The sequence below is a fragment of the Lycium ferocissimum genome, chromosome 6, assembly GCF_029784015.1.
Source record: "Lycium ferocissimum isolate CSIRO_LF1 chromosome 6, AGI_CSIRO_Lferr_CH_V1, whole genome shotgun sequence".
Taxonomy (NCBI): Eukaryota; Viridiplantae; Streptophyta; class Magnoliopsida; order Solanales; family Solanaceae; genus Lycium; species Lycium ferocissimum.
This window is the reverse complement of record NC_081347.1, coordinates 14,954,639-14,982,463: the sequence shown is the minus strand read 5'-3', so window position 1 is coordinate 14,982,463 and position 27,825 is coordinate 14,954,639. Positions and strand designations below refer to the sequence as shown.

At 34.4% G+C, this 27,825-nt stretch overlaps 2 protein-coding genes across 4 annotated transcripts in view; one reads left to right on the top strand and one right to left on the bottom strand.

Moving 5' to 3' along the window:
• The window catches only part of LOC132059401 (RNA cytidine acetyltransferase 1-like), a 90,927-nt gene that overhangs the window by 769 nt on the left and 62,333 nt on the right, over positions 1–27,825 (bottom strand). Inside the window, exons 2-25 of one of the 3 annotated variants that reach the window (XM_059452010.1) lie at positions 13,947–14,079; positions 13,753–13,844; positions 11,744–11,915; positions 11,491–11,613; positions 11,059–11,232; positions 10,696–10,806; positions 9,455–9,588; positions 9,279–9,372; positions 8,911–9,009; positions 8,368–8,504; positions 8,064–8,158; positions 6,809–6,932; positions 6,639–6,726; positions 6,441–6,540; positions 6,293–6,345; positions 5,713–5,889; positions 4,641–4,678; positions 2,488–2,581; positions 2,006–2,185; positions 1,807–1,915; positions 1,296–1,365; positions 1,072–1,219; positions 479–607; positions 149–277 (exon numbers count right to left, since the gene is read on the bottom strand). In XM_059452010.1, the coding sequence (XP_059307993.1) occupies positions 149–277; positions 479–607; positions 1,072–1,219; positions 1,296–1,365; positions 1,807–1,915; positions 2,006–2,185; positions 2,488–2,581; positions 4,641–4,678; positions 5,713–5,889; positions 6,293–6,345; positions 6,441–6,540; positions 6,639–6,726; positions 6,809–6,932; positions 8,064–8,158; positions 8,368–8,504; positions 8,911–9,009; positions 9,279–9,372; positions 9,455–9,588; positions 10,696–10,806; positions 11,059–11,232; positions 11,491–11,613; positions 11,744–11,915; positions 13,753–13,844; positions 13,947–14,051 (2,775 nt within the window). In that variant the 5' untranslated portion in view covers positions 14,052–14,079. Of the gene's footprint in view, positions 1–148; positions 278–478; positions 608–1,071; positions 1,220–1,295; positions 1,366–1,806; positions 1,916–2,005; positions 2,186–2,487; positions 2,582–4,640; positions 4,679–5,712; positions 5,890–6,292; positions 6,346–6,440; positions 6,541–6,638; positions 6,727–6,808; positions 6,933–8,063; positions 8,159–8,367; positions 8,505–8,910; positions 9,010–9,278; positions 9,373–9,454; positions 9,589–10,695; positions 10,807–11,058; positions 11,233–11,490; positions 11,614–11,743; positions 11,916–13,467; positions 13,593–13,752; positions 13,845–13,946; positions 14,140–27,825 lie in introns of those variants that run through there. The other 2 variants (XM_059452009.1, XM_059452011.1) reach the window with 2 other exon arrangements.
• Positions 16,717–27,358, top strand: LOC132059400 (protein SLOW GREEN 1, chloroplastic). Its single transcript, XM_059452008.1, has 4 exons — positions 16,717–17,349; positions 19,928–20,074; positions 26,161–26,241; positions 26,855–27,358. Exons 1-4 carry the CDS (start codon positions 16,765–16,767, stop codon positions 27,041–27,043), a joined length of 1,002 nt encoding a protein of 333 aa, XP_059307991.1. The 5' UTR covers positions 16,717–16,764; the 3' UTR covers positions 27,044–27,358.

Sequence of the window (27,825 nt, the reverse complement as noted above, 5' to 3'; positions counted from 1 at the left end):
TAACATGAGAGGCGATAGAATATAACCCTTATGTTGACTAATTGACACAGCGCATGACGATCCATGCAGATATTTTTCATTTTTTTAGTTTCTCCTTGTCTTAGCATAGGACGTTTGGGAGAGTGAAATAAATAACTGATCTACTTACTGCTTTAAGCCGAGATACGGTTGACGATTCAAATTCTTTTGATCTAAGATTATGCAGGTATTTGGAAAGCCTCTTCATGACTTTCATGAACAAGGACAATATCTGCTGCCTTTCCAAATTCATTTCTCCCTGTAAAATAAAAAATAAAAAGAGTGAACTCGAAGCACTGGAGTTTATTGAATGAAATATCTTATTTAGTTTGGATGTGATGAAGGATAATTAGCAGCCTTAACAAATTTTAAAAAAAAAGGGTATTTAACAGCACAAGGCCCTGATAGTTCTGACTTCTGAATAACCTATTCAAAATAAAGACTAAGCAAGCCAGCAAACCTCTATTTCAGGGATGTCTTTGTGCTGCACGCCATAGCAAAGCAAAAGAGAAGCCTGGGCATATGAAAGTGAAACTGGAATATGCTCCAAAAAGTACTCACGCGCAAGTTTTTGAGCAACATCACGAATCTGTGAAAAATTAACGTCGAAAATAAACAAAAATCCAAATGTCAGGCACTTTTGGGATGTATAAAAATCGCTTGCGCCAGGAAATAATGGAACGGTGTCCACCCACCAAATATCGGTAACGTTTCAAAGGTTTGTTTTTAGACACATCTTTTATCCCTTCATTTCTTTCCCCTTTCTAATTTCAGTGTTTCAAGTTATTCAGGCATGTTTACCCAATGTTTGTCTCAAAGTACAAGCTCCATGTGATTGCTGATATTGAAACATATCACTACTCCATATAACATATTTTCACTCTCTTCACTAATTAGATCTAACCAGTAGTCAATAAGGTTAATTGAAAAGCATTCTTAGCCTTTTTCTTAATATGACTATTGATATAACACATCCGCCACCAACCCATTTCAACAAGTAAAACTGTATCACAAGAGATCTTGCTTCACTACTTGCTTCAACTCAGATCTTACCAAGGGATAGTCAATAAGGCTATTTGAGTAAGCTTCAAGTCTCTTCATCTCATGAGGTTCCAGAACAAACTTCATGTAGATTGAAAGTTCACTTGAAGCAGAAGAAGCAGGGTCCTGCTCCGCAAAGTTGATCTTTGGATCAAAGACACTGCAAGATTATGGACATTATAAGCATATGTAAAGAGACATACATATTAACTAACCACCAAAATATATATTTTTACCTCATAGCAAGCTTGTAGTTCATCTTCCGGTAGGTAGAACCCAACAGTTCGACTAACCTTCGCTTGTAATCTGAGCATGTTATAAGACAACATCAATATATTGAAATAGGAATAGAAGACAATTCTAAAATTAAAGAAAACAAAATAATAGAATAAATACAAGCTACTACAAGAATTATAACTTGTTAGATTGACGGGATGCTGATACAAGGGAGGGAGATAAGAAAGTGAGAGAGCAACGTATGAAACTTGTATCTCTGTCTTCTCCAAATTTTGGACCGGAATGCGGAGGACAAGTTTTACCTTCTCAGTGAAATTTTTCATAATTCCAAAAGTTGCTTGTACTGAAGTCACTACTTTCTTAACAATATATAGAAACTGACGAACATATATGAGGAATCGTAAAATTTGAGTTCCTCTTTATAATGGCACAAGATTATCTGCCCATCTCCTTTCAGTTCCTTTAGATGATAAGGTAAAAAAATCGAGAAGAACAAAAACAACTTATCACCTCGGTAGTAGGAACCATAAAAGCCCCACTCATCTGACCCAGCATCTTCAACATCATCATTTTTCAATGCCTTCAAAACCATGCATGTGTACTCGCCAGTTACGCTATTCTGATTCATCCAATCACATGTTGATCACAATTAATCCTCAACCGCAAACATCTAAAAAGAATTTAAGGAACGAAGGACTCTGAGACTTACCGGGGCATTCCCTATGAAAAATGGAGCAAACTTATGATTTCTCCAAAAGCGGAAGAGATCCAATGTAAGTCCAAATGAGACCCCAAGGTAATGGAGTCTTTCAGGCCGCCTTTCACGTAAAGGGACAAGCAACGGAGGAAGATCTGATCTTGGTTTTATATTTTCTTCTTGCAAAGAGACCTGCAAGGAAGGTGGTTTGAATTCAATAACGAAAAGCAAACAAACGTCCTAATCCCATATAGAAGTCGTTTGCCATATTACAGCAAATGGTTAATCAGAAAGCCTCAACACAATATACACACTAGACAAACCACATCAATATGAAGGAAATACAGACAATCAACGAGAAATAGTATTATGATTTAACACTGCTAAAGAAAGTACAATGATACAACTTTTTGGCAATTTTAGGACACCCAAATGATAACAGAGAAGCCAATAACCTAAAGTAAAAACTGCAAAGTTAGATCAACTAAGATTACCTTCTCTGCAGCTTCAGTTACATTGACTTGAGGAGTCTCCAATGTATCTTCTATCTCTGCTTCAGATAATTGCGTCAACTGACCCTCAAAGTACCTATTAGCAGCAAATTAACTTATTGCGCCTCAAAGATTCACGGGAAGATATGCATTAACTGGATTATGTCACTGAATACAGATGGATTAAATCCATTCAGTACAAGAAGCAATAATATGTCATTAACTAACGCTTTGAAAGAATGTCACATCTTTAAATCTTGCACAAGTTAACAAATGCATTAGAGAAACCCTATGAACATACCTGGTGAAATGATAGAAATCTAGAAATGAAAACCTAAAAGCCATGCATATTAAATATGCAGCTTCACAAGTGTAAAAGGAAACCCCACTATGAAGATTTGCAAGTGTAAAAGAAAGAAGTCAACAAGTGCACAACCCTTTTCTATCATCATCAACAATCAACATAAAAACATAAACATCACAAAGAAGCAAATTTGAAAATGTTATTCTTGTGCACCCTCCTGGAAATAAACATTTTGCATGATTTTAGCATTTAAGCAGCTGCCACTTTTCATATATACTGCACTAAGATCCACCACTGAAACAGTCACCGGCTCACCACATACTCTTAAGGTTTCTTAAAACCTGCTAATCCACTTTTGAATCTTCATCCAGGAAAAGCACTCTAGATTAAGTAGTACCCTGTAATTATCCTCATTTGAGATTATACTGAGCAGTCATTTCACATCATTTTGGGTAGGCAAAGGTGTGTTGCTCGGAGGCCATCAAGGCCATTTTCGGGATTCACAGTGGTATGGATTTTAGTAAAATCTTTGTTGCGCCAAACTACAAAGGTCCTTGACCTTTGACATACAAATAGACAACAATGATATGAATGCTTGCAGCCTAGGCATAAACCAACTGAACTAATCAATTCACAGTCAAACAAAACAATAACAAGCAATCGACAGAATACTCCTCCTTTTTCCTTGAATTTTCTTTGGAGAATGGTAACAAGTTTATATATAAAAGGTGAACTACACAGCTTGTGAATGGTAACAAGTTTATATATAAAAGGTAAACTACATAGCTTGTGTAGTTTCCCAAATTTAAAGTAAAGTACAAGTAAAGTTCCTAGTTGTATGACTTCTTACATAAAAGAAAGACTATAAAAAACTAGCCTCGGGTCTAGTGCCTGGGAGCATTTAGGAAAGAGAATCGTACTTAAGCATGCTTATTCACAATTCACCTGCTTCCCTTGAATTTATCTTATGTTGAGCTTTCCAAATAAAAGCAGTAGCTAGCTTTTGTTACTTCGCCTCTCCATGCGTTTTGCTCAGAATATTCATCTCCAACCTCCACTAATACTCAGGTCATAAGGACTATTTTTTACAAGATAAGGTTATATTTAGCCATCAGAATTTAAAGAGTACCTCCCCAACAGAATATTCAAGTTATGAGCAGAATATGATGTGAGTCCTGGGACTTTAAGACAACCTTCCTCACCACCATCAATCCACCCAAAACTCATCATACTGCCCTCACTTAAAAGTGCAATGATAGAAAAGGGTATTAAACCTTTTCAATCCTTTCGAGAAAAGAGCAAGCACTTGCTTCATTTTCATCATCTAAGCCAAAATTCACACAATAACTACATCATGCTATACCACACACCCCCTCCCCCCGCCCCGAAACCAACCCCCCCCCCCCCCCCCCCCCCCCCCCCAAAATTTAACTTGACTTATTTTTCTTTATATGGTGGTTATGATTTTTATTTTTTTCAATTGCTCGCCCATGAACAATCTATTCTTGATGATTACCCAAACACACAAATTACTCTTTTAAGTTCAACATGAGGGAGAAAAGGGCTTCTTGCTGTCCAGAAAGCTTCCAGACGATGAGGAGTTGTCTACAAAAAGTTATTTTGGGTTTTGGACTAAAATGACAAAATTATAAGTTTGGACAAACACAAAATGGTGATGGTGCTAACCATCTACACCCATGCAGTAGGTTAGCAAAACTATAGATATATAAGCAACGGCTTATGGAGCAGCTTAATCATTCACAAATTATAGAAAACCAAATGTGATCGAAGCAACTGTCAAATCATATTGAAAACTTAAGGATGTGAGAATTGTAGTGAAATTTGAAGGTACCTGGTGAGGAGCTCAACGGCAGCAGAACCATATCCAAGCTGCAACACCACAGTGAGACAATGGTTAGACATGCTGATAAAGTAAGGAAATAAGCTGTTGGAAACTTTTCATAAACCTCCCTCCATCTCTGCTTCTAAACATAAACCTCCATTGTCGTAAGATATGCAGACCGTCCTCATTTTGAATTTTTTTTCAATGAGATTGGGTTAAGATGATAAGATTCCTGAGATATTCCAAATCTGTCTTTTTCCAGCTTTAATTAATAGTGCTAAATTTTTATCGCAAATCTCCCCTTAAATTCTTTTATACTACAAAATTGGTGTGGAACCTTCGCCATATCTTCAACAATAATAAAATTTAAAGAAAATTCTTCTTCCCAACACTTGTATTTTAGAATAGATCAACTAACAATGATAATGGGTCCAATGGACGGAAAAGTACTTCTGCATATGGTCAGCTTTGTTGCCTACTTAAGGTTTTTGCTTAAGCACTATAATTATACTGTAGTCTATTATTTAGGATGTAATGAATTTATGGCCTAATTGCTTTTACACATGTCCATGAATTTAACTTTGTAGTTTTACATTGGTTACATTTGACAAATACAGCAATATATGCAATTTTAATAGAAGTAGCCTTGCCATTTTATCAAGTGGATGAAGCATAATAACTAAATTACCAAGAAAAAAATAAAATGAAATTCTTGCAGCTGAAAATTATTATTGTTTTTCCTTTATCTTTTCTACCGATAAATTTCCATGAACTAAGTTGTTTCAAAATAAATTATGTGGAAGGACTTTATTTCTGTACAAATTTTGTCGCTTAAACACAGTCTCATTCGTTCAATCAATTCCCTCAGTTCCAAGCTAGTCAGGATTGGCTTTGCAAATCCTTTATATCCACTACACTCCATCCGGGCTCATTTCTTTCCAATACCAAACTATTTGTCTTTTAAGGCAAAACAGGTCACCATATCGTCTTAAACCATGAAGGAGATCAATATGACAAAGACAAACCTAAAGGGAGGTCTCATAAAATCTTTTACTATATTTTTAGAATTGGTAAGCATTACCCTCATAGCACTCGGATGTGTGGCAATGCGTACGATTCGGGCACCTGAAAGGCTTGGGAATACATGATCAGCAAACTGCTGAGAGAACTTCCAAGGTATCTGATCTCCAAACGGCTGACGACCTTGGCTCAAAGCATTTTTAGCAGACTCCTGAGATATCTGACCCTCTAGGCAGACCTGTGTGTTTAAGTCAAATTAAGACATAGATCAAAAACTCTTAATGTCTTTGATTCCAAGTAAATGTTAAGGTGAAATAAATGAAGTACCATCTATTTAATTCTCAGAAGAACTGAATGAAACTAGTAAAAAGACCACAAAGAAAAAGTAATTTTCTATCAAGCAAATCTTAAAAGTTCATCTAGAGTTATCAGAAATAAACTAATACTGGCCATACAGCCAATTGGAACACCAGATAGAAGTAACGCAAAGAAGAGAATTGGCTTGGCATATAAGAATACTGAAACTAATAGTAGCAAGTCAATATCGTGCTTGCAGAAGATTTCTAACAAATGCAGCATCCCAAAGAGAACATTTGCGTAACAGCTACAGAACATTTGCGTAACAGCTACAGACCACTAACCTGGATGACACAGAGAATATCAGGAAGACGATTTTCTGACACATCAACAGGGGCTGCAAAAAAAAATTAGTGAGACACTCGTGCATTTACTTATTGCGCAATTTATTTATCATGATCTATTGAGAAGCATCAGCTGATTTAATTATACCTAGTAGCACAAACAAGTGGTGAGCTGGAGCATCAGCCATCAATTGTAAATCATTTGGAGAATTTTTGTAATGAGAAGCAACATAGAGGGCCATCATTCTCTGCAAATGTTTCAAAGCAAAAGGATCAAAATATATCAAAGTTGACCATGCAAAAATCAGCCTAAAAAATACATTACTTCAAAGCAAAGGTGATTTACCTGCAAAAATAACTCACTGTCTTTATGATAAGAGAAAAGCGTGTCCCGGTTAACATAGTAGATATCACAATCACCCGGTTTGGGTAACCTGATTGAAGAAAAAAGAATTGCAACTGGAGATAAGACATGGTTGACTTTGCAGGAACTAGGTTAAGCCAAAGAAGATTTACCTTCTGATACTTGGGATACTATTTGTAACATCCAAACAGAGCAAAGCATTAAGCCACCGTTCAATGCGATCACCAGAAGCATATCTAATGGATTCACTCAATTCTATCTTTTTGAAAAGTCGACCTACATTTGATGATAAAATCTAGATTTTAAACAACTAGATGAATGAAACAAGATTTTGCACAGAGCACAATTTATGATACCACTACTGCAATCATGAGAAGCAAAAGTACACTATGGTAAAAGATTCATACTCATGAATGAACACAACCCTAAGGGAAAGCAATATTTTATAGACACAAGGGCGTATTATCAGTATTTACTTAAATAACTCCAGTTTGAGTCACCATTTACTCTAGAACTTCCAGTCATAGAAAACTTTCCATTATTTAATTAATACTTGAATATTTCAAAAGCATGTGCAGTTACCACAAAAAAAAATCTAGAACTTTTAAATTCCAGCAAACATCATAGAAAACTTCACCAAGATAAGAAAACTTTCCATAAGGCATGATTTAATTTAATTTGCAAGTGGCCTGCAAGAACTTTGGAGTTTGAATATTTCAAAATATTTAATTGCATATATAAATAATCAAAATTTCACTAGCAATAACATATTAGCAAATATTTCAATTTAAAAAAAAAAAAAAAAAAATCAAAGTCAATGCATTATGAGTATTTGAGCAGAGGAGAAATTAGAAAAAGAAAAAAAAAAGAGGAGAAAAAAACAGAGGAGAAAAAACAGAAAAAGAAGAAGAGAATTTAAAAATAACTCCAAAAAAGAAGAACAGAAGAAGAAGCAGAAGAAGAAAACAGAGGAGGAAGAAAGAAGAAGAACTGAAGAAGAAGAAGAAGGAGAAAGAGGTTTTACTTGCTTGAAGGAGAAGAGAGGAGAAGGCATCTGTTGTTTTCATTTAAGTCTTCAACTTTTAATTGCTTTTTTATTTTAAAACCCACTTCACCAAGAGCGCCTTTCTAAGATACAACCAAACCTGCATTGCCTAAGGCACGATTGCCTTTCACAACACTGGTCTTAAGATAGCAAGGCCTGTTTTATTTAACAAATACAAGCACAATTCCAGATTATCTCCTTCCATTTAGTAACTATAAGGAGTTCCCAACCCAATATCAGTGCTCTCTCACCTCAGTTTTCTTTGCTTTCCTAGTTCCTCCTGATAAAATTATATTTCAGGATACATGGACTCTACGCACCGTAAGTCGAGCGATCGACTAGCAAATGTCGAGCTGAAATACCTGAAAGTGCACTATCTGCACTTTTGGACAGCTGACTTTGCTCCTCTAGTTGCTGCAGCAACTTCAATGATAGGGATCTTCCAGTGCCTTCATAGCTTTAAAAACAAAAATAACAAGGATAGAGTAATCATCAGCTCCGTTAACCCCAGGGTAAACACACAAGACTCTGTCAGAATAATTCTTCTGTCATAAAAGAGAGTAAGAAAAAAACTGCAAGAAGCAACATATATTGGAAAAGGAGTGGAAGGTTCTTTGGAGAGCGTAACATTACTAGACAGAAAGTAAGCAGCACACTGCTTCATACCCATTCACAGTTGACGCAAGGAAGACGAGATAAGGACCAAGCAAAGATTTGACAACAGGTAATGGAATAGCTGCTGCTTCATCAACCACCAACAATTCGACTTGCGATAGCTTTTCATGCTCATGTGGTAGTATATACTGGCATTGCATAAATGATGTAGAGAACATCAGAAACTCAGACATACAAATTAATTTCGAAAAACATGATAAAGTACATCGATGATATACTTGCAAATACTTTTTTGCAACGAATGAAAAGTAGGGTGTAATAGATATGTTTGTGAGGAGAGGAAATTTTTTAGTTTGATAATCCCAGTACATTGACAACCTTAAGAGAACACAAAAGCACAAGCGATGGAGAAATACAAGAAATCTTGCCGTATATAAATCACCACTAAGAGGAACTAAATAGGAGCAAATTTTCAAAATGCCTTCAAAGTTCAAGGACAAGGGAAACGGAAGGTGCAGAAAGTGATGTCAGATGTGCTGGGAAAGTGGAAGAGCCATAATCACGATATGACTCCTCCTCGCAGATATTACTGACCTGAATTGTCTGTCTGTGCTGCTTATAGATGTTGATCCTCACGGTAGCTTTTTTAAACTCCGGGTTATTGCTTTTCACAATATCATAATCAAGGTGTTCCTGTAATTAAAATGCATATAATGAGGCAGCAGAAATGTGAAAACAATCTCTGGTACCAATTAGATGTGAGACAATAAAAATCCCATGCGCGAGAAGTTAAAGAAAATGGCACACTATGTTTAAGTTTGAAGTTTCTACAGACATCTCAGCAGGGTAAGCATTTTCTTACGCTTAAAGGCTCAAAGGGAAAAAGAACATCCCTGGAAAAGATATATTTCATACAGAATATGCAAATCCACCCTGATCAAGCAGATATATTTGCAGCATACCTTGTACTCGAGCATTTGGAAACCCTTGCAGACAAAATCAAACAAAGTTTTCAGATTTTCAGGACTAGGCGCTGTTACGAAAATATTGGAATACCTGTAATAGCAAACTATAAAAGTTAGCAAAACACAGAGGATCACAGAGAGGAAAGGATATTGAAACCCAGACCACATTTTACCCTGCAGCAACAGCCCCTGCAATTGCCAACCCAAGAGCAGCTGACTTCCCCCGGCCACGAGCAGCAAGAAGAGCAACAGTGCTTCGAAGCGTCTTATCCAGAATAGAGTCAAGAAATGTGATCACTGCTTTTCCCTATTTCAGAAAAAAAAAAAAAAATCTTAAATTGCAGTAAACCCACGACTGCTATTTATGGTGAACCTCGGTATTATAAGTTAATACTGAATCCATCCATTTAAGCTAGTAAAGGTAGATTTACTATCAGACTAAAAATTACAATTAAGAAAAACTACAGATTTATTTAATGAACGGATGGAAGAATGGGACTTTTTTTTTACGAAAGGGAAAAGCAAGAACTTCAACAGACAATAATTGCAGCTATGAGGATTTAACATGCAAGTTAAGCCACAAATAAAAATTCCGAACTTCAAGATATAAGCCCACATAGTGATATTTTTATTTATCAGCAAGTCATTTCTTTAGTTAGTAGGTGAAACTCTGTTCTATTTATCAGAAGTACGTGAAGCTTTATTCTATTTATGAGTGGTTGCCTGGTTGGACCAACTGAACCATATGATTCTACGAGAGAAGGATTGCACAATTCGACCAAAGGGTTTTTTCACTCTGTATTCACGTGAACTTTGGACGGAGAAATCTGCTTTTGGTGATTTCATCAAAAATTAAGAGAAAAAGGCATTTAGAACTTAATTGTGCTGACAACTCTCACATTCTGACGCCGAGATAGTTGATTTTCAATACAAAAAATTAGGAAAATAATTATTTTATTTGAACTGAAAAAAGAATAAGACACTACAAGCACCAATAATGATTAAGCTTTAAATCAACAAGCTCCAAGTTCCAGGCAAGTTCTTATGTATGGTTGTACTCTCTACGGCACCATTTTATGCTGTCTATTTGGGGAAAAAATCACATAACAGATTAAGAAAAATGAGTACTCATGCTAAATTACCAGTTTCAAAAAAAAATGAGTACTCATGCATAAGCGTTCAGGTCATTATGTCCTGTTAATCCTGTGTTTTAAACAATAACTCAGTTAAATAATCTTTTTGCATTCAAGTAATTCTTTATCCTGGGGGCTAGTTCCACATAGCCTAGTAACTGGCCACGTATGACATATTCTTTTTATCAGGAAAAAACATTCAAAGAAAGCCATGTATGACATATTAAGAGAACATTTGAGAAACAAATGCCAATTCTCACTGTTCAAGCAAAGTAACTAACCTGGTCCAAGGTACAGCATTTCCGAATAAGAGGACCGACAGGGAAGTCTTCATTCAACTGTTCTTTTAAATTCCTTAATTCTCTTTCAGCTTGTGAAAGCCCCTCAGAATCCTTCATCAAAGTAAATAAGAAAAGAATCAAGAATACTTATATCACAATTCAAAGATAACAAAAATAGTTTATCGTGTACTAAAAGTGACTCCAGCAAGAGTAGTTCTTTCGCAATTCAACATCCGATGTGATGTAATTATATATCGGCATTGGATTTAATATGGACTATCATCAGAATCAGCATATATTATCTAAGATAGAAATCAGTAAATAGAACAACTCATGACCGAACTGATCCAGGAAGAAGTTTACCTCTTTAACAGGAACAGCAGTAATTTTCTTCATATGGGAGGAGATTGGTAGAATATTTAATTCATCATCCATGACAATACATGTTTCACATGATGCAAGAGAGAGTATAAATCGCTCATTAAAGCGACCAGTAGCACGTGAATGGGATTCTGTACGAAACCTGGAGTGAACATCCTGCATATTCAAAAAACTATACTGAGCTTTAACATTAAGAAAGCATAGAAAACCAACTAGTTATCTGCAAGCTAGCACCGGCTTCTTCATTCAAATACTCTTTTTTTTGTGTGTGTGATCAGTTGAAATCATATTTAACAAATAAAAGAGCAAAAAAGAAAAAACAATAAGAAGTAACAAAGGAACAGATGCCATTAATCTACTAGTTATTCAAAGTTTTCCAGCCTAGAAAGTCGAGCAGTTGGTATTGGAGTGTACCATGGCCATGGTGAAGAGGCTGGTTAGAGAGGACAAATTTCGAAGCAACAATACAATTAGCCCACCGCCTTCAACTGTCTCTATTGTTCTCGCAAGAAGATTGGGTGTTAAAGCCTCGAAATCCTAGAACATCATAGAGGAAAAGAAATGAAACTTTACCAAACATCACGATAACGATAGAGGGACTTAAAAGAGAAAATAGGTAGCCGGTTTGCTTTAAATAGTTTATGGAAATTTCAAGCTTCTCAGTTACCTGCAATATGCACATGCCAAAAGTGTTTCCTAGAATTCTTTCTGAATCTCTATACAAGCAATAGCTGACGCCTCCAGTTTCAACAAAAAGGTCAAATGGATCTGCTTTTTCAGGGTCCAGTACTCCCTGCTGCATCATTTTTTTCATTTGCTTCTTTCTCTTTTTCTTGTGACTGCAAAAGATGATTGACTCTATCAACAAAAAGATGATTGACTCTTTCATTGACCAACTGTCTAAATGACTAAGAACATCTACCAAGACAAACTTATATGAACACGGTGAGCAAAAACACAGAATAAACTCCCCACTAATACCTCACAAAAGAATGACCCTTGCATTCCTTCCACTCACCAGCAATATCCAGTAAATTTACACCATATATATAGCTAAAATTAACTTTTAGCACAAGAGTCACTAAAGTTTCAACTTTCAACATTCAAAAAAAATTTAGTTTCTTCAATAACACAACTTAAGCTTATGTTCTTATCATATTCCAACTGGGCAGAGCGTGTGTTCGGTATGGAGGAAAACGTTTTCCAATTTTTCCATGTTCGATTGGCCGAAATTTTTGGAAAATATTTTCTATGAAAATAAGTTCCTTAAAAATGAGGAAAATGACTTTCCTAGTGGAACTAGGGAAAACAAGTTCCGCGAGCGGTATTCCACATTGACTGTGTCATCCCCACCCTCCAGCACACCTCATCTTCACTCCCATCTCCTACCCCCACCCCCACCTCCCATTGTATTTGTCTTAGATTACATACAATTGCTTTTAGGATAATATTTTTTGCTTACATACCGGACACAAAAAAAAAAAAAAGTTAAGAAATCCACTTATTTTCTATGGAAATCATTTTCTGCATACCCAACACACCCATAGAGTTCTCACAGTTTCTTTGTGTCAAATAAAACCCATGGCATCTAACTCGAATTTCAATTACGAATTTAATCCAACTTTCACATAGGATTAACCAATTCAGATATCAATAAAGAAAACAAATAACAAACTACATCCATAATCCATTATTAAAATAAAGATAGGAAAAGAAAAAAAGGAAACTTGGGAGTAGGTAGAGAACCTCAAGTTTGTCCTCATAACATCAAAGCACATTAGGCTGCGATTTCAAAACATCTTTGCTCAACATGGAATACAGATTAACAAGTGGAATTCCACATTGACTGTGTCCTCTCCACCCTCCAACACACCTCATCTTCACCCCCACCCCCGTAGCCTCCCTCCCCACCCACCCCACACACCTACCCCCACCTAACATAGTATTTGTCTAATATCATATACAAATGGCTTTAGGATAATATTTTTTGCTTACATACCGAACACAAGAAAATAAGTTTAAAAAAAAAAAAAAAAAAACACTTATTTTCCTGCTTTGCCATGGATAATTACAAATTCCAAATACCATTTTTCAACTTTTTTTCAAATTTCACATTTTTTTATGTCCAAACGCCCACCAAGCCTAAATTTTTATCATTTTCCAACTAGAAAGAGTAACTGCTACAACAAAGTAACTTTATAGAGTTCTCACAGTTTCTTTGTGTCAAATAAACACATGGCATTTAACTCAAATTTCCATTACAAAATTGAATCTAACATCCACAAGGGAATAACCAATTCAGATATCAATAAAGAACACAAATAACAAACCCCATCCATAATTAAAAGAAAGAAAAAAAAATCAAACTTGGTAAGTAAGTAGAGAAACAACCTGCTAAGTTCAAGTTTGTCTTTATAGCAGCAAAGTACATTAGGCCTCGACTTTACAACAGCTTTGCTCAATATGTAATGCAGATTAAAACAAGTGGCATTCCACATTGATTGTGTCCTTTCCACCCTCCAACACACCTCATCTTCACCCCCATATCCACCCACCACACACCCCTACCCTCACTTCACATAATATTTGTCTAGATTACATACAAACGCTTTTAGGATATTATTTTTTGCTTACATACCGAACACAAGAAAATAAGTAAGTAAGTAAGTATCTCACCTGCTAAGTTCAAGTTTGTCTTTATAGCACCAAAGAACATTAGGCCTTGACTTCACTACAGCTTTGCTCAACATATAGTGCAGATTAACAATCTATTTTATTCCATTAAAAAAAAAAAAAAAGAGTTAGATACAAGTATTTTTCACAAAGTTATACAGAGATAATAAAAGAGTAAATGATGAAAATTGAATTGCCTGGTCACGAGATTTGTCACCAATTATAACAAACATTGAACGGTGACGATTTTTAACACCATTTTCAATTAGGGTTCTAATGCGTTCATCCACTTTCTTCCTCATATTTGTTTTTGTTAAGGTTCTTCTTCTTCTTTCACCTTAACTGATGTGTATCTGTTTGTGGTGTTGTGTCTGCTATGCTGTGTTCTTGTACTAGTACTAGGGTTTAAAGAGGGTTTTAGTAAACCGGTTTCTTTTTGTATTTAAATTTAAGGTAAGATTGTATTTATTTTGGTACAAAATATATATGGTACCTTATGTTTGAGGGTGGTTGCAAATAGTCTCTTAAATAGGTGCTAAACAGTTAAGACTTGTTAGTTTTCCGTTAACTAATAAATTTAGAATAATTAACTAGATTAGAAGCCCATATAAGTTATAAACTTTAAAATAAATGTACTTTATTTTTACAACTCATTTTAAACAATTAGAATTCGTAGTTTACTATTTTTAGCCGGATAATTATACACGCGTTGTTCATGTGAATTAGGCCAAATTTTAGGGATTTTCTATTTAGTTACCCATTTTAAAGAAATAATTTTCATTCTCTTTGCTCTTTAAGGCGTGTTTAGTATTTACTATCGAACACCTTTTTAATTTACTAAGTACATCACTCTTTCTTCTTCTAACTTCACTCTTTTATTTGGCTTTCAACATCCACAACTTACGAGCAACAATATAGTCAACATATCCTCTTACTAGAAATGATTCCCAATTTCCCATCATCCTTTAACTCATTCTAGGAAATTTTCATATTCAAGCCACTAGTTTCAGATGATTCTGAGAAATGTTTTGATAACACATGCTTCTTTGTGAAGCTGAAATTGTCATCTCATTCCATGGAGAATAATCCTACTATTATTGATAAATTTTAGTGCGAATTTCGACGCCATTTCTTGCTAGTACATTTGCAAATCACCTCCACGTAGAAAAGAATGGGATTGTTCTGTGGGTTGATTGACTTATGTTTCTCCTTTCTGCTATGCCATGGGGTGACACAAGCCCACTCAGTTTCTTTTATATCTAGTCAGTGCATAATCATTATATATTTGTGTAATCAGTGTAATATTAAGAGAAGATGAAAGATGGAGAAATGAAGTTATAATTATTCATTGTGCAAATCAATATATAATCGTCATACAATATATATATATATAAGCAGAGTGTATATACATTATATACTAATTATACATTATGTAATCAATATACAATCATTATACATATGAATATAATCAGTGTGTATACTTTATTTATTAATTATACAATGATTCATACATTTAAATGAATAGTAAATGTGCAACTTCGGCTAAATATACACTTGTAATACTTATACATGAATTATATATAATTATAAAAAAAATATAATATTTAGCACAAACGAAAAAATTATATACATGCAAAGACATTCTTTTATACATCTTTTTGAAATTTGGTAACCAAAAATGGAAGAGAGAGAATGAAAGATTGTATTTTTTTATTTGGGTAATTGAAAATATAAGAGGAAAAAAAAAAAAAAAGAGATCTTTTTTTAATTAGAAAAGGGAATGACAGGATCTTTTTGAAATGTAGACTTTTGCGCCTAGATTTCTGCTACGATTGATACGGTTAAATGTATTTTACGGCTAATTATTGTAAACCATCTTTTAGGGTTAGATTAAAGTTTAAAGATTAATGGGCTTGGCTAAATTTGTTTTTTCCCCTTAAATTTAGGGAAAATTTCAAAAATATATAATTTGCTCACTTACATTATAAAAAATTAGCCCAAAACTTACAGGGTCATTTGCACGATTGCCCTTCAAAGGCACTGGTCTTTAATTTTTGCCCCTAAAATTGATGGTCTTTAATTTTTGTCTTTCGCTAAATCTCTTGGTTTCGGGTCCAAACCACCTCTCAGTAAAAAAAAAAATCAAGTGATTTTGGTTAAAAAAATTCACGTTTCGGCTAAATTTAACAATCAAAGTTTAATACTAGCTTGGTCCCAATTTATGTGACACTTTTAGCTTTTCAAGAGTCAATTTGACTAAATTTTAAAACTAAATTAGATTAGATTAATTCAATATTTTAAGATTAAAATTTATATATTTGAATACTGTATAAAAAGTGTTATAAGTTGTAATTTTTCTCGTATCAATTTGGTAAAAAAATGCATCTCAAATTTTTGGTCAAAGTTGTTTGATGGAGCCTAAACGTATTCACTCTTGGCAAACGTAAGGAACCAAAATTGCTCAATGATACTTAAAGGGCTATTTTGAACCTACAATAAAAAAAACAAGGAACCATTTTGTCATATTCTCCATATGATTGTATGATCCAATCTAATAAGATTAGATTAGCATACATTTTAATGGCGATTTTTTTTGCAATAATTGAAGAAGAGTATCTTTAGCATCTATACTGGCTGGTTATGTACTCCCTCCATTCCATATTAAGTGATCTTTTAGGCTTTTTATTTTATTTCAAAATAAGTAATATTTTAGAATTTTAAGAAAAAATTAATCATATTATTTCAAATTTATCCTTATTTATAATCAAAATTTATTAAATAAATTTTTTAAAATATTAATAAGGTATAAATTAATAAAAATATTCATAATTTTTTAAGAGTAAATAATTTTTTAAAGAATCTGTATGAGCTAAAAGAGTCACTTGTTATAGAACAAAGCGAGTATATCGTTAAACCCCTTGGAGGTTTTATAATAATGACATCATGGAAAGAAACGTTCTTTTAAGCATCTACTTCTCCTAACAGTGCCACTACAATAATTTTCTAGTTGCTAAAATGGTTTCTTCATTTGCCACCAAAATCCCACTTTGCTTACACTCAACTCTCAATCATCACAACCCAAAATTTGTTCCCAAAACCCTTTTTCTTCTTCCCAAAACCCTGACTACTCTTTACCCCAAACTCCAATCAACTTCAAAATCCCAAAATCCATCCATTTTAACCTGTTCTTGGAAACCCCACAAAGAAATTTCCAATTTTTTCAATGAAAAGATTGTTTTTTTACTTGTTGGGTCATTCTTGATTATGGGTATAAAGGCAAAACATGTGTTATCTGTACCACAACCAGTTCAAGAAAGTAGTGTTCTTGAAACCCAAGAAGAAGAGATGTATGTTAAGTTATTGGAGAGTAATCCTAGAGATGTTGAGGCTTTAAAGACTATTGTTAATGTGAAAATGAGGAAAGGGAAGACTAAAGAGGGGTTGAAGTATGTTGAGAAGTTGATAGAAGTTCAGCCTAGAGAAATGGAGTGGAGGCTTTTGCAAGCTCTTTGTTATGAGATGATGGGGGAATTGAGTAAAGCTAAGAGGTTGTTTAAGGAGATTTTGAAGCAGAGGCCTCTATTGCTAAGAGCTTTGCATGTATGTTTCTTCAATCTTAATGTGTTTTAATGCAATTTTAATGAAGAAAGATGCTTCCTTTTTTGGGTCTTACACACTTGTTTATGACTATTGCATGAACACCATGTATGAGTTGAGGGGGATTAGATAATACCCTCTCGGTCCCAATTTATGTGACACTTATAGTTTCTTGAGATTCAAACTTTGTGAACTTTGAACAACATTTTAAAATGTATTTTTCATCATATTGACATGAGAATAATTATATCTTATAGTGCTTTTTGTATAGTTTTTGAATATTTTTTGAAATATTGAGTTGATCTCATCCAATTTAGCTTCGAAGATTAGTCAAATTGACTCGATAAGCGAAAAGTGTCACATATTTTAATTTTTGAGTAATTCTCGTTAATTTATTGTCAATGATGATATCGGATGCGCTTATGAAATATTGTTGAGTTTAAAACTCTAGAGGTCATATAAATATATGGAACTTTGTGCATTAAGACATTGAATGGCAGACCTAACAACCACTATGGGATTTTTTTTCCTTCTTATTGTTTGTTGTGATGTATGCTGGTTTGACTGATGCAGCTCCGCCGAGTTAATGGTTTCATATAGTTGTGATATTTTTCAACTGTCGAATTCTGCATGATATGGAGAGTGTCAATAGTTACTTGGATATTTTTTAATGGTTTGAAGGCCGAACTGGATTCTAGAATCTAAATTATGTGGAAATTTCTGCTCTCTCACGATGGATGTGGGATATGATATCTATTTTCCCAATTCTGCATGATATGGAGAGTGTCAATAGTTACTTGGATATTTTTTAATGGTTTGAAGGTCGAACATGGATTCTGGAATCTAAATTATGTGGAAATTTCTGCTCTCTCACGATAGGTGTGGGAAATTATATCTATTTTCTTTATCAAGTCAATGGCTAAGCACTGTCACCATATTATCAGTTATCCAGATAGTAATTGAAGCAACACCTTATCGTTAATTGATATTCTGTAAAGACTAAAAAGAAGGATCTGTTAGTTTGCTGGAATGCCTTGGCCTACACAGTTTTACATGACTCAAAAAAAAAAAAATGCAGGTTTTGTTCTAAGCTAAACTTGAAATTTCATAAGTGGCTACATTTGAAGCCCAATAAATTTGGCAAAAAACGTATAAAGCTGTTGGCGAACCATGCAATAGCAGAAAATCTGATCTCTCTTGAGTTTTTCAAGTCGCTTTCCTCAACTTCTTGTTTCTATAGATGCAGAAATACTTGATTCCCACTGATGTGTTTTTTCCTTTCGACTTTGTCCTTGCTAAACTGAGGAATGATAAAGATGTGAATGATAAAGAATGATTGCTTCAGGAGCCCATTGGCTTACTGCTTGTGCTAACCATATTCTGACCACTAGGATTTACCTGATGTGATGAAAAAATCAATAGTCAAGAAACACATGATATTTATTTATTGCACTTGTATGAAGACTGTCATGGTATTTCATATAAGGAAAGCTTTGACACGATGGTGTAAAAATACAAATCAAGCTTCTTTGAGGAGAGCAGTTCTACATTTGTCAGTTAATCTATTGTGTTATCAAAGCCTGCATTCTCAGTGTTTACTCTGCCTTTAAGTTGGCTATTCAGTTATGTGTATATATATACTTGCATCGATCATGCATCTGTGTTAAGTGATGACACTAAGCAATTTGATGCATGTAGTGTTTTGTTGAGAACTAAATGTTTCATGTGTCAGCAAACCAATGAAAATGTCAATCACCTTTGCAGTAGATTTATGGCAGCTTTTGTATTCTATGTCTGGTCTTCAATGGGTCATGACCTTATCCATTAAAGATGCATATGTAAGCTGGGGTTTTTTGGAGAGTTGACAGGACCATCTAGAAGATCTGGAGAATGATTCCAGCAGCAATTTTTTGGTGTCTCTGGAAGGAAAGGAATCGTAGATGCTTTGATGGAATATCAACTCTTACTAGTTTTTTAAAGGCTAGTTGCTTAGTTCATTTAGCTGGAATTTCCATGCCTCTGTCAACAGTGTTGATAGCTATTTGGATTTTGTTAGCTCCTTGACCCTAGTACAGTAGAGGTCTTGGTAGTTGGTTTTTGGGCTGTCTTTACAGGTTTTTTGCCTTTTTGCTCTGTTAAACTCCAAATGCTTGTACTGGAGTTTTAACAACTTATTATTCTGTAATTTCTGCATCTTCTTGATGCCTTCTCTAATACATTTTATTACTTCATAAAAAAATAAAAAATAAAAAGATTCCATTCTCATGGAGGATGCATATGGAATGTATCCCTTGGTATGACTGTATGTATGATGAAATGGTGGTCAAAATTTAGCTAGTCTTTTGTGTATTTCGAAATTCAGTACCTATCACTATGTCCTACCTGTTTGGCACTGGTGTGTCTGGTCAATGAGTCCCGGCAACAAAGAACAGGTGTCATGTTGTTTCTGGTTTCTCCACTTCTATTATCGAATGTGCATGCATTTTTAGGCAATGAGTTTGAATGTTTTACTGATGTTTGTTTAAAAAATAGTTTATCCGACACACATTTTTAAGCTTATCTGATTATTGAATTGTTCCAGGGTTTAGCTATGGTGATGCACAAAAACTTTGAAGGTCCCGCTGTTTTCGAGATGCTGAATGGCGCTCTAGAAGTTGCTCGCCAGGAAAAAAGAGTCAATGAGGAGAGAAACATAAAAATATTGGTCGCACAAATGCATGTTGTTAAGGTAATGGCTTGAGGTACACCTGTCAAATTTGGTTTCTTTAGTTTGACGTTTATCTGTTGCATCAGCATGAATTACTCAACTCTCATGAGGGGCCATGTAAATCGCAATGTCCTCCCACTATTAGCATATCTTTTGTAGCATGTCTGTCATAACATCTTGTGCCTAAGTCGATACAACTAAGTGTAACAGAGATATCTCCCTTCCCCATTAATAATAAGGAATAAGGCATTGAAACACACCTATAGTACTCCCTCCGTCCCAATTTCACATTAGTAGGAGAAAGACTGACAAGGCTTAAATAGTACTCCTTCCGTCCCAGTTTAATAATCTTACTTTCCTTTCTGGTTTGTCCCCAAAAGAGTCTCTCTTTCTATATTAAGTAAGTTGACAATTCAAACATCCTACATGGCAAGTTTATAACCACATGATTCAAAGGACATTTTACACATGATACACATCTTTAATTTAGGACCACAATATTCAAAAGTCTCTTTTTATTTCTTAAACTTCGTGCCTAGTCAAACTAAGACACTTAAATTGGGACGGAGGGAGTAATTTTAGTCCTATTTCGCCCAAGGAATTGGTAAAGAGTGGAAATACCTCTTTCCTATAGTTTATCTTTCAAGAAGGGAATTTGATTAAGCAAAGTTACCACCGGGCAAGGGAAATGATTTTCGCATGTTGACCTGTATTGCATTCTCTCCAGAAAAGATCATATGAATCAGTTCTTGTAGTATCTAGACTTACATCACGTGCAACAAGCTGTTGGATACCGTAGAAGAATATGATGATATTGAGATTGCAAGCTTCCTGAGCATAAGGCGGGAATGTGAAGGATGGGGAAAATAAATAATTGTGCAATATTTTGAAAAAAAAATTACTAAATTTTAGCAGGATTATCTAATGAACATTCTGTGGCAGCTATATATTTGTAATCCACCACAACAAAATCCATCCATCAATTAGAACGCTGGAACATTTTTACTTTTTCGCTCATATCTTCCATAACGGTTAGATCTAATTTCAATACCATAATCCTTATTAAATGCGTTAATATAAAGAAAATATAATCTGGTCTTATTTATATCATATAAATGTAAAATGTATTTTAAGTAGTATTTTAAGAATATGCACGGTTGTAATTAAATAATAATATACAAACTATTGAGAATACACGTCTGTAATTATACACGGTTCTTACAATCTTGCTTCCGATACATTGCTTTTGAGCCGAGGATCTCTCGCAAACAACCTCCGGGTAGGGGTAAGGCTTGCGTACATCCTAACCTCTCCAGATCCCACTCGTGGGATTACCTTTGGGTATTGGGTATTTTGTTGTTGTAAATTTATATCAGAAATAATTTGTACCAGATATATACCATGAGTATGCAATTTTTTTTTGGAAATAAATTTATACCAGAAATAATTTTATACTAGATATATACCATGAATTGCAAATTCTTTTGAGAATAAATTTACACCAGAAATTAATTTATACCATATATATGTAAATATTAAATAAAAACACGTGGATGAATAATGTATATTTGTGAAAATGTATGGTATAAACATAATTGTGTAATGTTTAAAAATGTAAATAAAAATGATTTAATATGGAGTGATTTGAAGTGATATCAGGAGGAAAAAAGTTGGAATGGATCGAATTAGTGATTAAGGAAGAAATATTATGGAAAGAATTTGGGGAGAGTTAAAGAGAACGATTTAAAGGCTAAATCCTAAATATACTGTTGAAAAATCCAAAATTTTAGTGTAATGATGAGAGAGAAAGATTAATAAGTTAAAAGGGATCAAAACTGATCCCTTCATTTGTGGATAAGCGTTTAATTTTGTGGTGATTACACGCATTATCATATCTTTTAAAATAATATTGTTGTTGTAAATAAATTTGTTTTATTAAACAAACCAAAAATATCTCTATTTAGGTAAATAATTTTAAATAGGTGAGCATTGCGTAAAAATCTCTTTTTAAAATTGTATAAAAACCGATATATCCTTAATATTACGAAAGATATGCTATTAATTGCTCTACAGGGTAAAAATCTCTAAATATATATTGTAGTTAAAAATCATTTTTTGAACCAAAAAACATAAAAGTACATAACAACTCTTTTTATTGCCCGCTCTTTCTTTCTTCCTCGAGTATCTGCAATTTCATACCCGCTCTTTCCATGCAATCTGTCTCTACATCCTTTTCTGCAGTTTCTCTCTCATCTCTTTCCAGTTCCTCAATGTGTCTCTCCTCAATGTGTCTCTGCACAATGAAAATAAGTTCACTTGAAATAGAGGGCACTACATTGGATCAATCAATTGTAATGGTTGAGTTGAATAACTATGTTTCACCACCACCTCAAGATCAAAACCCACCACCACCACTACCAAAAGAACAAAACTCACCACCACCAAAAGAACAAAACTCACCACACTTTCAATTCCAAGTGTTTGAACAAGAACCAGACTTGGTACCGCAAGATGAATTTGGTGTGGCTGAATTGGAGGCCCAAGAACAAGAGGTGGAGGTGCAAGAATTAATCATCTAGAAGACACTACTACCACTATGGCAAGAAATATATGTTATACTACGACAATATCAAAGACATCTAGGATACTATATAGCAAGTGGCAAAGTATAGATTGAGATTAATCATCTAGAAGACACTACTACCATCACAACAAACTAAATTTAAAGCCTTCTGACCAGGAATTCGGTAACCCCATTCTTATTAAGTTTCCAAATATGCACTCAGTTACCAACGCGAAGCCCATTTATTTGCACAAATTCTTTTCACCCGAATATGAAAATCCGCGTATGATCCTTGCTACCACCACCCTCAAGGTGGGACTTCATGAGCATCTCAACTATGTTGCCTTGAACATTCCACACCGACATGTTTAGAGCATGGATGGTTTCCAAATTTTGGAGATCATTCTCCGAAAGAAAATTAAAGATGGATTGCTCTTTCGGCAAAGAGAGCCGACCTATGTTAATATCTGATGGTTTCAATTCCTTTTCAACGATAAGTATAAAATCTTCTACCCCTATAGTGGCATGAACCACTTACAGAGGACCTGCAATTCTTGCACCTCCACCTCCGATTCTTGAGCCTTCTTTTCTTGGACCTCTAATTCTTCTACCCCCACCTTCTGTTCTTGGGCCTCCAATTCAGCAGACCAAATTTATCTTGCGGTACCAAGTCATTAAACGGTTCTTGTTCAAACACTTGAAATTGAAAGGGTGGTGAGTTTTGTTCTTGAGGTGGTGGTGGTGGTGGAACATGGATATTCAACTCAACCATTACAATTGGTTCTCCATCCTCTTCATTTCAAGTGCACTTCTTTTTTTTATTGGAGAGAGATGCAGAGACAAATTGAACTCGAGGAAGAAAAAAGAGCGCGTGCAATAAAAACAGTTGCTATGTACTTTTAAGTTTTTCTTTGTTCAAAAGGTGATTTTTAACTACAGTATGTATTTAGAGATAGAGCAATTAATAGCATATCTTTTGAAATATTAAGGATATATCAGTTTTTATCTATGTTGCTCGGACCCTTCACCGCGTGCAATAAAAACAGTTGCTATGTACATTGGATACTTTGACCAAATCCATGGGGACCAATCTGAGAAAAAATTGAGGCCAAATTGAAAGAAACGGAGAGCTCTTTCTTTGTTCAGAAAGTTTGTTAATTAAAAATTAATATTTAATTATAAATGAAAGATAACTATAAAAAATTCTTTTTGTTTTTTATTTCTAGGCATAGATTTAGTTATTTTTTTATAAGATAGAGCAATTAATAGCATATCTTTTGAAATATTAAGGATATATCAGTTTTTATACAATTTTAAATAGAGATTTTTACACAATAGCTCACCTATTTAAAATTATTTACCTAAATAGTAGTATCAGTCGGTATGTTTGGTTTGTTTAAAAAAACAGATTTATTTACCAAAAAAATTTATTTCAAAAGATATGGTAATACGTGTAATGACCACATCATTAAACACTTATCCACAAATGAAGGGATTAGTTTTGATCCCTTTTAACTTATTAATTCCTAACGGTATCTTTTAAAAGGGATTAATAAGTTAAAAGGGATTGATCCCTTCATTTGTGGATAAGTTAAATAACAGATTAATAAGTTAAAATGGATCAAAACTGATTCCTTCCTTTGTGGATAAGTGTTTAATGTTGGTCATTACACGTATCATCATATCTTTTAAAATAATATTATTGTTGTAAATAAACCTGTTATTTTTTAAACAAACCAAAAGTACTATTATTTAGGTAAATAATTTTATAGGTGAACAATGGTGTAAAAATCTCTTTTTGAACTTTATAAAATTGCTATATCTTTAATATTTCAAAAGATATGCTATTAATTGCTCTATAGGGTAAAAATCTCTAAATATATACCATAGTTAAAAATCATCTTTTGAACAAAAAAAAGGCTAAAAGTGCATAACAACTCTTTTTATTGCCCGCTCTTTCTTCTTCCTCGAGTATCTGCAATTTCATGCCCTCTCTCCCTGCAATCTGTCTCTACATCCCTCTATGCAGTTTCTCTCTCAGCTATCTCCAGTTCCTCAATTTGTCTCTGCACAATGAAAAGAAGTGCACTTGAAATGAAGGGGATGAAGAACCAGTTGTAATGGTTGAGTTGAATAACCATGTTCCACTACCACCTCAACAACAAAACACAACACCACCTCAACAACAAAACTCACCACCCTTTCAATTCCAAGTGTTTTTAACAAGAACCGTATAATGACTTGGTACCGCAAGATAAATTTGGTTTGGCTAAATTGGAGGCCTAAGAATAGAAGGTGGAGGTGCAACAATTAGAGTGGTGAGTTTACCTAAATAATATTCCCTCCGACAAAAAGATTGTCTTAGTTTGACTTGACATAGAGTTTAAGAAATAAATGAAGACTTTTGAAATGTGTGGTCCAAAACAAGCCTTAGATATTTGTGTGGCTGTAAATCATCTTATAAAGTTAAATTATTTTTAAAAATAAAAATGTGTCAATCTTTTTTGGACAAACTAATAAAGAAAGTAAGACAATCTTTTTGAGACGGAGGGAGTAGTATTTTTGGTTGGTTTAAAAAATAACAGATTTATTTACAACAATAATATTATTTTAAAAGATATGATGATACGTGTAATGACCAACACTGATCAGTTTTGATCCCTTTTAACTTAGTAATCCGTTATGGAAGATATGAGCGAAAAAGTAGGAATGTTCCAGCGTTCCATTTGATGGATGAATTTTGTTATGGTGGATTAGAAATATATAGCTGCCTGCCACGGAATGTTCATTAGATAATCGTGCTAAAGTTCCATAAATTTTTTCAAAATATTGCACAATTATGTTTTTTTCCCCGTTCTTCACATAATCACATTCCACCTTATGCTCAGGAAGCTTCAATTTTAATATCATCATATTCTTCTACGGTATCAAACATGTTGATGTAAGTCTAGATACTATAAGAACAGATTCATACGATCTTTTCTGGAGAGAATGAAATTCATCTCCCCTGCCCTGTGGTCAACATGAGAAAATCATCTCCCCTGCCCTGTGGTAACTTTGCTCAATCAAATTTCCTTCTCAAAAGATAAACTATAGTAAAGAGGTATATCCACTCTTCACCAATTCCTTGAGCGAAATAGGACTAAAAATAACTATTAACCCCCGCCAGTCTTTCACCGACTAAAATTCTTTCACCAAAAGAATTACTAATAGTAGAATTACCTTGACCTCCTCTCTAGTTTATATATGTCATTGCAGAGGCTCAGTTTATATTATTCATATATTTCTCAATATTACAGACAAAATATTCTAATGCCGTCTAACGTTTACAATAGCTTATAAATTTTTAGACATGGTCTAACGTTTTCTCAAAAGATTTTCAGTTTGCTCATAACAAACCGCCTTCCTTTTTTTTCTTCTTGAGAATGGTAACAGTAACCGACTTCGATTTTCACTCCCATAATTGTCGACATATCTAAATAAAGGGAGGATACAAAAAATTTCAGCCTAGTGCTCCTCTCTTATATTCATTCATGTCTTGCAGGGCGAGTTAGAAGAGGCCTTACAGAAGTTTCAACTTCTTGTCAAAGAGAACCCAAGAGACTTCAGGCCTTACTTGTGCCAGGTAATTTGCGTTGTATTTCTCCTCAGCATATTGCTTTATAAGCTTGAGTTGTTCTTGAATTGTGAGCTTTCGAAAAGGATATGTTAAGATAAACAAATAGCTCTGTTAATTAGCTTACACTTCTGGCTTAATTATTACTATGCATCCTTGTGGACTCAAGTGGCCCACTTAGAGATTTAACCAAGGTTCAGATATCATGGAAGAGGAGATAAAGTGCTGTTTAGTTTGTACTCTATGCAATGCTTGATACACTCTGGATTAGATGGTTACTGATAAGCGCTAAACATGGTCTCAGGCAACAAAAGATCAGAAGCAGAGCCGAAGGTTCTGCCTAACCCGTAACTCGAATGCTGGCTCGACCCCTGCAAAAGATTTTAGTAGTTAAATTGATGGCAAAGCAAATTTAGTGCATAGTGAGGAAAGACGGATGCATGATTAAGCAATAAGCACGTTTAATTAATTCTGATTCATGTCGTGATGCATGTGTTCTTAAAAAAAAAAAAAAAAAAAAAAAAAAAAAAATATATTATAGCTTATAGTGAAAGCTTAAAGTTGGGGCAATCAAGACATATCTTTTTTCTCGAATCTGACCGTGTTTGGGACGTGGTTGCAGGGAATAGTCTACAGTTTGTTGGACAAGAAGAAAGAAGCAGATGAGCAGTTCGAGATATATCGAAGTCTTGTACCCGAAGAATTTCCTCAGAGAGGTTTCCTTGATGATGTTGTGTTGGCTGCAAAGACAGAAACTAGGGAACAACTTGAGAAGGAGTTCAAGAATGAATTCTCTTACAACAAGACATGAAGAGTCATGCCCTATTAACATATTTTCAACTAGGCCTATGATGACTGGATGCTTAAGGGTGTAGGGAGGGGGGTTGGTCATAGGATAGGATAGAAACAAAAACATTGCTAATGTAGATGACTTTATAGGTTTTTTTTTTTTTTTTTTTTTTTGGCTATGGAAATCTGAAATCTAGTCTCCCCTGGAAGAGAAGTTCTAGGACAGTACATTTTTGTGCTCTCTTCTGTTGGTATTTCTTGTTTTTGGTAATCGAGAAATCCTTGAGGCCAGTTGGCAGTTCTAGATTCGGTGCATAATGGATCCCGCTCCTCTACCTCTCTCCACTTAAATATCAGGCTTTTATGTGCGACGTGTTCAAACTCATGATATGCGTTAAAACTACAGATCACGTGTTCAGCTCTTACCACTGGATCAAAGCTTTGGTCTCCTCTGTTCTGTTAAGGTTTTACTTTTGAGTTTTGAGGGTAAAAGAATTCTTAATTTGTCTCTAAAAATAAGAAAGCAGGAGTTCTCAAATATGTTTATCCATTCTTGTATAAATAACTGGACATGTTGTTACATATAAAGTGTGCATAGTTCAACAATTATATAAATTGTTCATTTTTAATACAGCTCCCTAAAAACTTCAAACTGCAGTGGTATTTTTGATAGAAACAACAATCAGACAAATCAGAGAAACTCAAACATGCTATAATTTTGAGTTATGACAAGGGTTCCTTTATAGCATGAATATTATGGAGTATATGTATATATACACGTACATAGCTGTAATGGAGGATGAG

Excerpts from the sequence above, each read along its gene's own strand:
- LOC132059400 (XM_059452008.1), top strand. The coding sequence starts at position 16,765 with ATGGTTTCTTCATTTGCCACCAAAATCCCACTTTGCTTACACTCAACT. Across the intron at positions 20,075-26,160 it reads CACAAATGCATGTTGTTAAG|GGCGAGTTAGAAGAGGCCTT; the intron begins GTAATGGCTTGA and ends CATGTCTTGCAG. Across the intron at positions 26,242-26,854 it reads TCAGGCCTTACTTGTGCCAG|GGAATAGTCTACAGTTTGTT; the intron begins GTAATTTGCGTT and ends ACGTGGTTGCAG.